The following is a 12,637-nucleotide window of genomic DNA, read 5'->3' on the forward strand; positions in this document are numbered from 1 at the left end:
ATCCGTGCACCAGTGAGACATTAAAAATTATACAGATTCATTGGAAAAAAATAATTTAAGCTTTGTAGTTTGATTACCATACCCAGGTCCTTCTCTGTGTCAGATAAATATTGTTGATCAGACAAAGTAATCTGAATGAGACATTACTCTGAATGTTCATCTCAAGTTTGAGATGGTGCTTTTCATTGGGTGTTGGTTGGGTTAAGGAGAGGGAGCTTAAGCATTAACATTGCATTAACATTGCTCAAATTCTGTTCTCCTCTCTTTGAATGCTGTAGCTGCAGGGTAATAGCTGTACAATTACTGATTTCACTACTGAAGAACATCTAACTACTGATTATTCCTCAAGTTGGCTGCTGGAAGGGTGGATGATACAGGGACAGTGATGTGGATGGTGGCTGCAAGGAGGGTGGGGGTTACAGGAACAGTGATGTGGGTGGTGGCTGCATGGAGGGTGGGGGTTACAGGAACAGTGATGTGGATGGTGGCTGCAAGGAGGGTGGGGGTTACAGGAACAGTGATGTGGGTGGTGGCTGCAAGGAGGGTGGGGTTACAGGAACAGTGATGTGGGTGGTGGCTGCAAGGAGGGTGGGGATTATTACAGGAACAGTGTGATGTGGATGGTGGCTGCAAGGAGGGTGGGGTTACAGGAACAGTGATGTGGGTGGTGGCTGCATGGAGGGTGGGGGTTACAGGAACAGTGAGTGGATGGAGGATGGTGGCTGAACAGGATGTGGATGGGGTTACAGGGTGGGGAACAGTGATGATGGGTGGTGGCTGCATGGAGGGTGGGGGTTACAGGAACAGTGATGTGGGTGGTGGCTGCAAGGAGGGTGGGGGTTACAGGAACAGTGATGTGGGTGGTGGCTGCAAGGAGGGTGTTACAGGAACAGTGATGTGGGGGTTGCAAGGAGGGTGGGGTTAGGAACAGTGATGTGGATGGTGGCTGCAAGGAGGGGTGGGGTTACAGGAACAGTGATGTGGGTGGTGGCTGCATGGAGGGTGGGGGTTACAGGAACAGTGATGTGGATGGAGGGTGGGGGTTACAGGAACAGTGATGTGGATGGTGGCTGTATGGAGGGTGGGGTTACAGGAACAGTGATGTGGATGGTGGCTGCATGGAGGGTGGGGGTTACAGGAACAGTGATGTGGATGGTGGCTGCAAGGAGGGTGGGGGTTACAGGGACAGTGATGTGGATGGTGGCTGCATGGAGGGTGGGTGTTACAGGGACAGTGATGTGGATGGAGGGTGGGGGTTACAGGGACGGTGATGTGGATGGTGGCTGCATGGAGGGTGGGGGTTACAGGAACAGTGATGTGGATGGTGGCTGCATGGAGGGTGGATGTTACAGGGACATTGATGTGGGTGGTGGCTGCTAGAAGGGTGGATGTTACAGGGACAGTGATGTGGGTGGTGGCTGCTGGAAGGGTGGGGGTTGTAGGTTACTAGACTGTTGGACTTCCGTGGTCATGGTGATGACTTGGAGAAGAGCTGGATGTATTGTGGGGAGGGGGTGGGTTGGGAAGGTAGACAGACCATGCCCCTAACATCCCCTTACAGCAAACACCACCCACCTGGTCATCCCTCTGACACCCCCTTACAGCAAACACCACCCACCTGGTCATCCCTCTGACACCCCCTTCCAGCAACCACCACCCACCTGGTCATCCCTCTGACACCCCCTTCCAGCAACCACCGCCCACCTGGTCATCCCTCTGACACCCCCTACATCAAGTAGCCACCATCCATGTGACCAGTCGCCAACCCTAGCCCCTCCCCCTAGTCCAACCCCTCCCCTAACACTGTGTGGTCCAGCACCATCTGACATATGTAATGACACAAGATTACAGCCTGATCTGCGCTGCTCCTTGAAGAATGTTATATACCACAGATGTCCTTGGTAAATAATACCAACTTGTTTGTCTGTTTTGCTATTTATAATGAGGATCAGGGTTAGATAGGCCTCCATTGGGCCAGGTCAGTGTCAGGGGATATATAAGTGAGGTAGATAGGTGTAAGATAAACTGGCAGATCAGGCAACATGGTGACACCAAGGTGAAGATTTGTTTGTGGGAGGAGGATCGGTGTCAGGGAGGAAAAATACTCTCTGAGGCTTGGTGTCAGATGTGACAGTCTACCTAGGATCATAGCAGATTTAGATGGCAGCTGAGAGAACTGTACACCTCTACCTGGCCAGATTAAAGACAGGGATTAACATAGCCTCATTGACTGACTCCTGTCCTGGTTTCATGCTAGTGTGGTTAGGCAGGATGGTGAATGTGATAGGTCAGCAACTGCCATGTGGCAGCTCACACCGGGGGGAAGGGGCCTTGATTGCGTGACATCTACCTGTCATACCCAGATTATGCACACATAAGAGGCCTGGATTAACTGGGGGGTCAACACAGGGTCTGCACACCTGGATGGTTGTGTTGACCAGGGATCTACTAGTGTGACTTGGGGTCAGTGAATCGGATTGAAGCCAGTAGATCTAATGTAGGGGATCAGCGATTCTAAAGTGGGGTTGCCTGCTGCCATCAGCCAAAAAGACATGTAATTACATTTGTCCAAAGGCCAAGTATGTTACTTGTGCCTCTTCATGTCAGCTGGTAATATACTGCTTGGCTAATTCTATACCCCCAACATTACATGGCCATTAGAATACAACAATCACATTAGCATGTGCCACCATTGTAACATTAGTATATCTTTTAGTGTATACATCTGTTTGTGTTGGTTTGAATAGCCTGAATGTGGCTCACGGTGCTCTACATACAGTGTGACAGATTGTTATTATTTACTCTCCCTTGACATGCTAGCTCCGACATCAATCACTCCTATAAACCCCATGACTTGAATAACCCACAGGACATCCCACCTAACCTCATTACCACCTCTCTAAGCCCACTGACCACGTGTCTAACCCCCCATGACAACCCACTTAACCCCATGACCACCTCTCTAACCCCCATGACCACCTCTCTAACCCCCATGACCACCTCTCTAACCCCCCTTGACAACCCACCTAACCCCATGACCACCTCTCTAACCCCTCATGACAACCCCATGACCCCCTGTCTAACCCCCATGACAACCCACCTAACCTCATGACCGCCTCTCTAACCCCCATGACCATTTCTCTAACCCCCATGACAACCCCCATGACCACCTCTCTAACCCCCCCATGACAACCCACCTAACCCCATGACCACCTCTCTAACCCCCATTACCACCTCTCTAACCCCCATTACAACCTCTCTAACCCCCATGACCATCTCTCTAACCCCCATGACCACCTCTCTAACCCCATGACAACCTCTCTAACCCCCCATGACCACATGTCTAACCCCCAATGACAACCCACCTAACCCCCATGACCACCTCTCTAACCCCCATGACAACCTGTCTAACCCCATTACCACCTCTCAAACCCCCTCAAACCCCCATGACCACCTCTCAAACCCCATGACCACCTCTCTCTGACAACCTCTCCCCCAATGACAACCTCTTTAACCCCCATGACAACCTGTCCCTAACCCCCATGACCACCTCTCTAACCCCCCATGACCACCTCTCTAACCCCCATGACCATCTCTCAAACCCCCATGACAACCTCTCTAACCCCCATGACCACCTCTCTAACCCTAACCCTCTAACCCCCATGACAACCTCTCTAACCCCCATGACCACCTGTCTACCCCCCATGACCAACTCCTAACCCCCTGACACCCCAACCTCTCCTAACCCCCATGACCACCTCTCTAACCCCCATGACAACCTCTCTAACCCCATGACCACCTCTCTAACCCCCATGACCACCTCTCCTACCCCCATGACCACCTCTCTAACCCCCATGACAACCTCTCTAACCCCCATGAGCCTCTCTAACCCCATGACAACCTCTCTAACCCCCATGACCAACCTCTCTAACCCCCATGATAACCTCTCTAACCCCCCATGACCACCTCTCTAACCCCCATCTCTAACCCTATGACCCCATGATCCCATGACAACCTCTCTAACCCCCATGACCACCTCTCTAACCCTCTAACCCCCCATGACCACCTCTCTAACCCCCATGACCACTTCTCTAACCCCATGACCACCTTCCTTATCCCATGACCCATGACCCTCTCTAACCCCCATGACCACCTCTCTAACCCCCATGACCACCTCTCTAACCCCATGACAACTTTTCTAACCCCATGACAACTTTCCTTATCCCATGGCAACCTCTCTAACCCCCTTGTCTAACCCCTCTCTAAACCCCATGACACCTAACCCCCCACCTAACCCCATGACCACCTCTTTAACCCCCATGACAACCTCTCAACCCCCATGACCATGTGTCTAACCCCCAACCTCTCTGACAACATGACCACCTAACCCCCATGACAACCCACCTAACCCCATGACCACCTCAACCTCTCTAACCCCCATGACCAACTCTCTAACCCCCATGACCACCTCTCTAACCCCCATGACCACCTCTCTAACCCTAATGACAACCTCTTTAACCCCCATGACAACCTGTCCAACCCCATTACCACCTCTCAAACCCCCATGACAACCTTTCTAACCCCATGGCCACCTCTCTAACCCCCATGAAAACCAACCTAACCCCATGACAACCTCTCTAACCCCCATGACAACCTCTCTAACCCCCATGACCACCTCTCTAACCCCATGACAACTTCTCTAACCCCATGACAACCTTCCTTATCCCATGACAGCCTCTCTAACCCCCTTGACCACCACTCTAACCCCATGACAACCTTCCTTATCCCCATGACCACCTCTCTAACCCCATGACAACTTTCCTTATCCCATGGCAACCTCTCTAACCCCCTTGACCACCTCTCTAACCCCATGACAACCCACCTAACCCCATGACCACCTCTTTAACCCCCATGGCCACCTCTCTAACCCCCATGACAACCTCTCTAAGCCCATGACCACCTCTCTAACCCGTGACGACCCACTTAATCCCATGACAACCCCATTACTACCCTCCTAACCTCATGACCATCTCTCTAACCCCCATGACCACCTCTCCTAACCTTATTACAACTCTTCTAGCTCCATGTAACCAAACCCTCCAACCATAGCCACCCATCTAACTCTCATGACAACCCTTCTAAACCCATGACAAACCTTCTAAACCCATGACAACTCTTCTAAACTCATGACAACCCTTCTAAACCCATGACAGCCCTTCTAAACCCATGACAACCCTTCTAAACCCATGACAATTCTTCTAGCCCAATAATACCAAACCCTCCAACCCCCATGACAACTCTTCTAAACCCATGACAACTCTTCTAAACCCATGACAGCCCTTCTAAACCCATGACAACCCTCCTAAACCCATGGACCCGTGAAGATCTGGGGTAGAATAGGTCTTCAGTAACCCATGCTTGCCACAAAAGGCCACTATGCTTGTCGTAAGAGGCGACTAACGGGATCGGGTGGTCAGCTCGCTGACTTGGTTGACACATGTCATCGGTTCCCATTTGTGCAGATCGATGCTTATGCTGTTGATCACTGGATTGTCCGGTCCATACTCGATTATTTACAGACCGCGCCATATAGCTGGAATATTGCTGAGTGCAGCTTAAAACTAAACTCACTCACTCTAAACCCATGACAGCTCTTCTAAACCAATGACAACCCTTCTAAACCCATGACAACCTTTCTTAACCCATGACAATCCTTCTAAACCCATGACAATCCTTCTAAACCCATGACAACTCTTCTAGCCCAATATGACCAAACCCTCCAACCCCCATGACAACTCGTCAAGCCCAAATCCAAGACTGAAAGCGGTCACTTGATTATAGTCTACGTGATATTGATTGGGGAAAGGAAAATAGAAAATAAAAAAATTGTCCAGCTATGTGGAATAGGATCAGCTGGAGCAGGAAGGAAACATTTGATGATAATGTGGTCTTGTATATCAGAGATTCAATCAGGCATGCCCGTAGAAAATAGTTCCTGAAATATATACTCCCCATCAAAAGTTTAGACACACTAGTGTAAATGTAGCCATTTACTTAAGTCAACTGTTCTAAAATAAATTTTGAAAACTTTCCATACTGTTTAAAGGTACTGTTTACACATGAACTGATGTATTGAAAAACACATTTGTAACATTGAACAGATTATTGTCATGAGTTCAATAAATGATGAAACTCAGTGAAAATTGATGAATTAGTAACAAAACTGTACACCAAAATGCAGCTGTTCACATGCATGATATTTGCACAGGCTTTACAGCAATTTGATGCATGATTCTCATGCAATTCATCTGCATAAGGTTTTCAGTTGGTTCCCCCAAGTTAGTGGAGAAACTCATCTTCAATGTAACCATACATATATACATAACATATAGTGAGTTCTTTAAGTGAGTCTAAACTTTTGATGAGTAGTATAGTAAGCTTTCTGTATTCTGTATCTGTTTATATTATTATCTTCCTGTAATGACAAGTGTCATCTGACAAAATTTACACTTCAGTTCCTATGAATCAGTACAATGACTGGTGTTGTTAATCAGGGAATATAAACTTCATCAAGCATTAACTTGTCCTTACATAGGCATCAAGTGTCTTGGTTTAATCACTGTATGTGGTGGAGTGTTGTATGCATCCTCCAGGACTGGAGACACACTGACTCGTCACGTCGTCCTCGCAGCCTGTCCATTCCAGGCATTCATCATACCCAGCAACAAAGACATGATCTCATCACTGCCTTTCATATTATTTGAAGGACTTTGTTTTTTAGGAAATACTTGTGGGGCAAAAATAGCCGTCTATTTTCTGTATCAATCACATCAATGTCCACCTGTTTTTCAAATGGAATTTTGTTTCAAGGCCAGGGCTTTTTCTGTAAAAAAAACAGAAACTTCTTTTGGGGGGCTAGTAGACACATTGTCACCACAAGACCACATCTGAATAGCTATGTTTTGTTTGAAGGGATTATGAAAATCCTGACTGACAGAGAACCTGATTTCTGATATGAACATGATCAACTTTCTTCCATCAAGATCTCAACTTGGCAATTTTGGCCAGGAATGAGTGGAAGGGGGAAAGAGATGCTACCCATTGATTGAGCACTTTCCCTGTTGTATGAATGCCTCTTTCACTTTTTGGGGGAAAAAATACAAGTATCTGAGCAATTTTGTATGTTCTTGATTTGCAAGCATCAGAATTTGTTTGATATGGCTAGAATGAAGGATGTAAATAAAACTCTGGTTAAATATAGTGTTGTCAGTAGAGGGAGGGAGAGGTGTTTGCCAGGCTTTACCTGGAATCTCGTGGCAGGTACTTGTTTTTGTGGGCAAATTACACACTTCCCGGCAGTTATTTCATGAATGTGTGACAAGCTAGCAGGGGAGAAGGGCGTGGGGGCTGATTGTCACGATTACAACACTATATCAACTTATCTGTCGAAATTCAATTAGCATCGGTTGTGTGATTGTTTGTACATTTAATGTTGATTTGCTGTGTCCCTTGTAGTCTGTGGGCTGTTGCGTCATGTACTGCATCCTGTCATTGTCCCTCTGTCCACAGATCGACCTTGTGCCCCATGCTTTGTGGACAATGATGAAGACATGTTCACAAATACTGGGGACGTTTTATTTGCTGATCTGACGTGATTTTTTGGTGTTTCTTTTTTAGGCGGGGACTGCTGGCTGTTTACCTTACAAACTTGGTGAGTTGCTTGCCCAGTGATGGCCTCGCTGCGCGTCTGCTTCAGGCACAGTTTGGAACCACATGCAAAACACAGCACATGACTGCAAAATTCAACATGGCTGCTCCTGCTGGGTTTCAGCAGGCCACAATATTTGCTTTGACCCCTGCCCATTTGAGCCAACATTTGGCAGTAAGGCTACTGACCTCTCCCAAACCCATCTAAACAAAGCTCCCAGTTTCTCTCCAATAATTGCTTCAAACTGGCAGCCTGTAGAAAATTGCCCAACATTTGTCAGCATGTTATTTATAGTGTTTTCTCTATTTGTCCACAATCAATCTGACATCTATTTCCTCTCTTGGTGTGGGAATGTGGAACAATTTTAAAATCCTTTAGCTTTTGCTTTATTGCTGGCTGTTTGATAGTATGATATAGTGTGTTTCATGTCAGGCAATCTCCCCATGTGGCTGGAACCTGTCGTCCACTGGGCATGAAGGTGTTGTGGTTGGCACAGATACTGCAGCTGAAGGGGTACTACAGATGTGTACCCTGGATGAAATCAAAATATAGAAACGTACCCTAGGACGATTTAATTCCGCACTGAGTCATATCTTGATCGGAACTGTCATACTATTGTATTAGATGCATATGATTGACCATGCACAAAAAGATATATTTCACGAAGCACAATACCACTCGCAGTCAGGTGAACAGGAACTACTAAATGCTGTTTCGGTTTTCGGTTGCGGAATATGGACTCGTCCGCCTTGTAGGGTACCGGCTACGTTTCTGTATTTTGACCTGGGGTACATATCTGTAGTACCTGTGAAGCCAGTGACCCCTTCAGCGGTACTACATGCTGAACCCAATCAGATACAATGTATCAGTCTGTGGTTTCTTTGGTACGTTTCTGTATACAGAAATGTACCTTAGCCACAATTAGAATACAGAACAGTACTTGATACCCAAACTGCTGGATGATTCTATATTCCTCAACATGAAAACAAAACTAGTTCATGATGTAGTTTCACAGTGCATGGTGTATAATGCTGTGCACTGCGGAATATAAGAGTATTAATGTACATCATTGAAGATGCCCGTTTATTTTTATTAAGGCTCATTTGAAAGCCTTTCATACAACAGTATGAAATTTGAATTTTTCTGTGTCTGGTAACAAGGACCTTTATAAACACACTGCACATTGAGGAATGGACGCATCAGTGGGTACTATTTGTATTCTAATTTTGGTTAGGGAACATTTTTGTATATAGAAACGTACCTGGGATGCATAGTTGTAGTACCTGTGCCGAAAATGCCCCTGCAGCCCTACTATGCCTGCTGTGCCTGCTGTGTATTGCTGTAGCCTGCTGTGGCCTGCTGTAGCCTGCAGTGTCTTGCTGAATCACCTCTGTAACTCTTCTGGCACCAACCATGTTTAACACACTGATGCTGATGTTTCAACAACTGCTCCATATTACTACAAAACTAACAATCTGTCTCTGTGAGAAAAAGGAACACAATGCATGAAATCTGAAAAAGAAATTTCAAAAGGTTTTGTGTCGTCGATACTTTACCAAACTGATTTCACTACAGTCATGTAGACTTCCTTACATATAGACTTAATTAGGGATCCTTTTTGTAACACCCAATAGAGCTAAAAAAGTGAAACAGTTTTAGGAGCCTAAGCCTAAGCGGAATATAAGAGTATTAATGTACATCATTGAAGATGCCCGTTTATTTTTATTAAGGCTCATTTGAAAGCCTTTCATACAACAGTATGAAATTTGAATTTTTCTGTGTCTGGTAACAAGGACCTTTATAAACACACTGCACATTGAGGAATGGACGCATCAGTGGGTACTATTTGTATTCTAATTTTGGTTAGGGAACATTTTTGTATATAGAAACGTACCTGGGATGCATAGTTGTAGTACCTGTGCCGAAAATGCCCCTGCAGCCCTACTATGCCTGCTGTGCCTGCTGTGTATTGCTGTAGCCTGCTGTGGCCTGCTGTAGCCTGCAGTGTCTTGCTGAATCACCTTTGTAACTCTTCTGGCACCAACCATGTTTAACACACTGATGCTGATGTTTCAACAACTGCTCCATATTACTACAAAACTAACAATCTGTCTCTGTGAGAAAAAGGAACACAATGCATGAAATCTGAAAAAGAAATTTCAAAAGGTTTTGTGTCGTCGATACTTTACCAAACTGATTTCACTACAGTCATGTAGACTTCCTTACATATAGACTTAATTAGGGATCCTTTTTGTAACACCCAATAGAGCTAAAAAAGTGAAACAGTTTTAGGAGCCTAAGCCCTGTACAGATACAACAGACTGGATTATGTTCCTTCCAGAGAGTCAGTAGCACTCCAAAATGGTAAATGGCAACTTATTAGAAGTATATTTTTGTTGTTGTAAAATATGTTTGAAAATATATAAATGTTGTATGAGGAAACAATTGTCTTGGTGTAGACATTAAAACATTTTTATACAATATGTCCTTAAAGGGGACATTTGGGTAGCCTAGTGGTTAAAAGCATGTCAAGCCAATGGCCGCGGTTTTCTTCTGATGTGGAAGGGTTAAATTCTAAAATGGGATCAGAGTGTGAAGTTCATGTCTTATATGCCTTTACTGATTTGATGGAATATTACTTAAGCATAAAACCTCACTCACTAACTCAAACAAATCACCAAATGAAAACCTCACTTACCAACTAAAAAATCACTCACAATTCACTGATGACCTTGGCTACTGTTTGGTGAAGGTCACTAATAACACTGTCCAAAGCATGTGTTTATCAGTCTTGACTTGATTGCATTGTGATGCTCGTTTGTGTTTTAAATCATTAATCCCTTAAAATGTCTTGTTCTAACAAGTTCATGTGTGAAGCTCATTTCTGGTGTCCCCTGCCGTGATATTGCTGGAATATTGCTAAAAGCGGCGTAAAACCAAACTCACTCACTCACTCTAACAAGTTCATCTTTGTGGTAAACTTGAGTTTATATTGATTTTATGTTTGTTTGGATATTGATTTTCAAGGTTTTGAAAGTAGACCACAGTTCTATGTAATTGTGCTCACAGGATTTATTTCATTAGTAGATCTGAGAGAAGTACAGAGGCTTTGGTGAGCAAATTAAAAACATCTTCCTTGAGTAAGACTTTCATTTTAAAATGTGATTGGAGATATTGTATTTCTAATGTATTTTTAACCAAAGACAATATCTCACTGAAAGGGATGTTAGTAAAATTGATTGAATGGTTTTGTTATAAAAATTTGTTTGGTGAGCTGACCATTTGAAAAAGATATGGCCTCACATGTATGTTAGTGAAGAAGCTCTGAGTTCACACTGCCAATCAGACTTTGGCAATGCGTTGTTTGATTAAATTTACATACACAACAACTAAATGTTAGTTTTTAATGAAAAAGATGTATCTGTAAAGGGATATTTTATTGGGGTTTTTTTAACGTTCATTTAAAAAATTACATATTTTAAACAAAAGATCTGGCCCCAAAGCATGCTTTAACAAGGAAGCAATGAAACACATTTTCAGTTTTCATTATTCCTCCTATTGTTATTCAACAAATCTCAATACTAGCGAATGAAAATAAGTCTTAGATAAAGTAATAACAACCTAGAGTGGTTGGATTCTGATCGGACACAGCATTTATCAGGTAGCATTGCAGACATTGAGAGGTGTAAATAGAAAGACTCAGGAGATACCAGGTGGGTGGTATCTGGTTGACAGTGAGTTCTTCCTCCAGTGCCTCTACACAGTGCACTTTTCTTCTCCCCAACCCCCCAACGGCAGCGGGCAGCATCACAGTAATGTGAACTTTCCATCCCCCTAGAACGATAGCGCTGTGCACTCACCCCCCCCATTCCCTTTCCCTCCTTAAAGTATCACAAGACACACTTCCCCAATCAGTAGTCATTATGTTCTTCTCCCACCCTACCCCCACCCCCAAGAAGGGGAAGTGCTCCTACTCTCTAGTGCTGCCTCATTGCCCTCTTCTCCCACACCACCCCATCAGTACCACCACAGCATGCTCCACTCATCCAGTACAGCGCTATACGTTCCTCCCCTGATAACCACAACACCACTCTCTCCTTCCCTAGGGATCGCAGCTACAGTCCTCCACGCACCTTGTCGGGCTGTTGTGCCGATACTCTCTCCTATAAAAATTAATTAGATTGAGACGAAACTAAAATCATTGCTTTAATGATGGGTTATTGATAAAAATAAAAAAGTAGCTAATCTTCCCCCTCGTAAATCTGTCAAGTGAGTTGCAAATTATGTGGGAGTGATGATTTTCTCTTGTTACCGTGGGTACGGAAGGGTTGAGGAAGGGTAATATTTCTGTGTGCTGATTGTTTCATGGAGGATTTAATTACATAGATTCTAGGCTAAAGTAGCATATTTAGACTTGGTCTTCATGGGGCATGTTTCAGGCAGTATCCCATAGGTGCAGGGGCTATCAGGGTAGTAGAGTGGAGTATGTTGGTGGTAGGGGTGGGAAGTCAGGTGGAGGAGATGGTAGTAGAGGTTTTGTAGAGTGGAATAGATGGGTTCCAGATGGGTAGTAGAGGTGGAGGAGATGGGTAGTAGAGGTGGAGCAGTAGATGGATAGTGGAGGTGGAGCAGTAGACGGATAGTGGAGGTGGAGCAGTAGAGCAGGATAGTAGAGGCAGTAAATGTAGAGGGGATGGGATAGTGGAGGTGGAGTAGAGGTGGAGCATGGATAGTAGAGGGGATGGGTGAGCAGAAGAGATGGGTAGTAGAGTGAAATAGTACAGAGATGGATAGTAGAGTAGAGGTGGAGTAGTAGATGGATAGTGGAGGTGGAGCAGTAGACGGATAGTAGTGGAGAGGTGGAGCAGTAAATGTAGAGGTGGGAGTGGGGATGGAAGAGGTGAAACAGATGGATAGTAGAGGTGGAGC

General features: G+C 45.1%; 1 protein-coding gene across 1 annotated transcript in view; it reads left to right on the forward strand.

Moving 5' to 3' along the window:
• Nucleotides 1-12,637, forward strand: part of LOC124290589 (transmembrane protein 135-like) — a 198,692-nt gene that overhangs the window by 25,377 nt on the left and 160,678 nt on the right. The window contains exon 5 of the mRNA XM_046727336.1: nt 7,678-7,711. Within this exon, the coding sequence (XP_046583292.1) occupies nt 7,678-7,711 (34 nt within the window). The remainder of the gene's footprint in view (nt 1-7,677; nt 7,712-12,637) is intronic.

Source organism: Haliotis rubra, unplaced genomic scaffold, assembly GCF_003918875.1.
Source record: "Haliotis rubra isolate DU_JTF1 unplaced genomic scaffold, ASM391887v1 Scf47, whole genome shotgun sequence".
NCBI lineage: Eukaryota > Metazoa > Mollusca > Gastropoda > Lepetellida > Haliotidae > Haliotis > Haliotis rubra.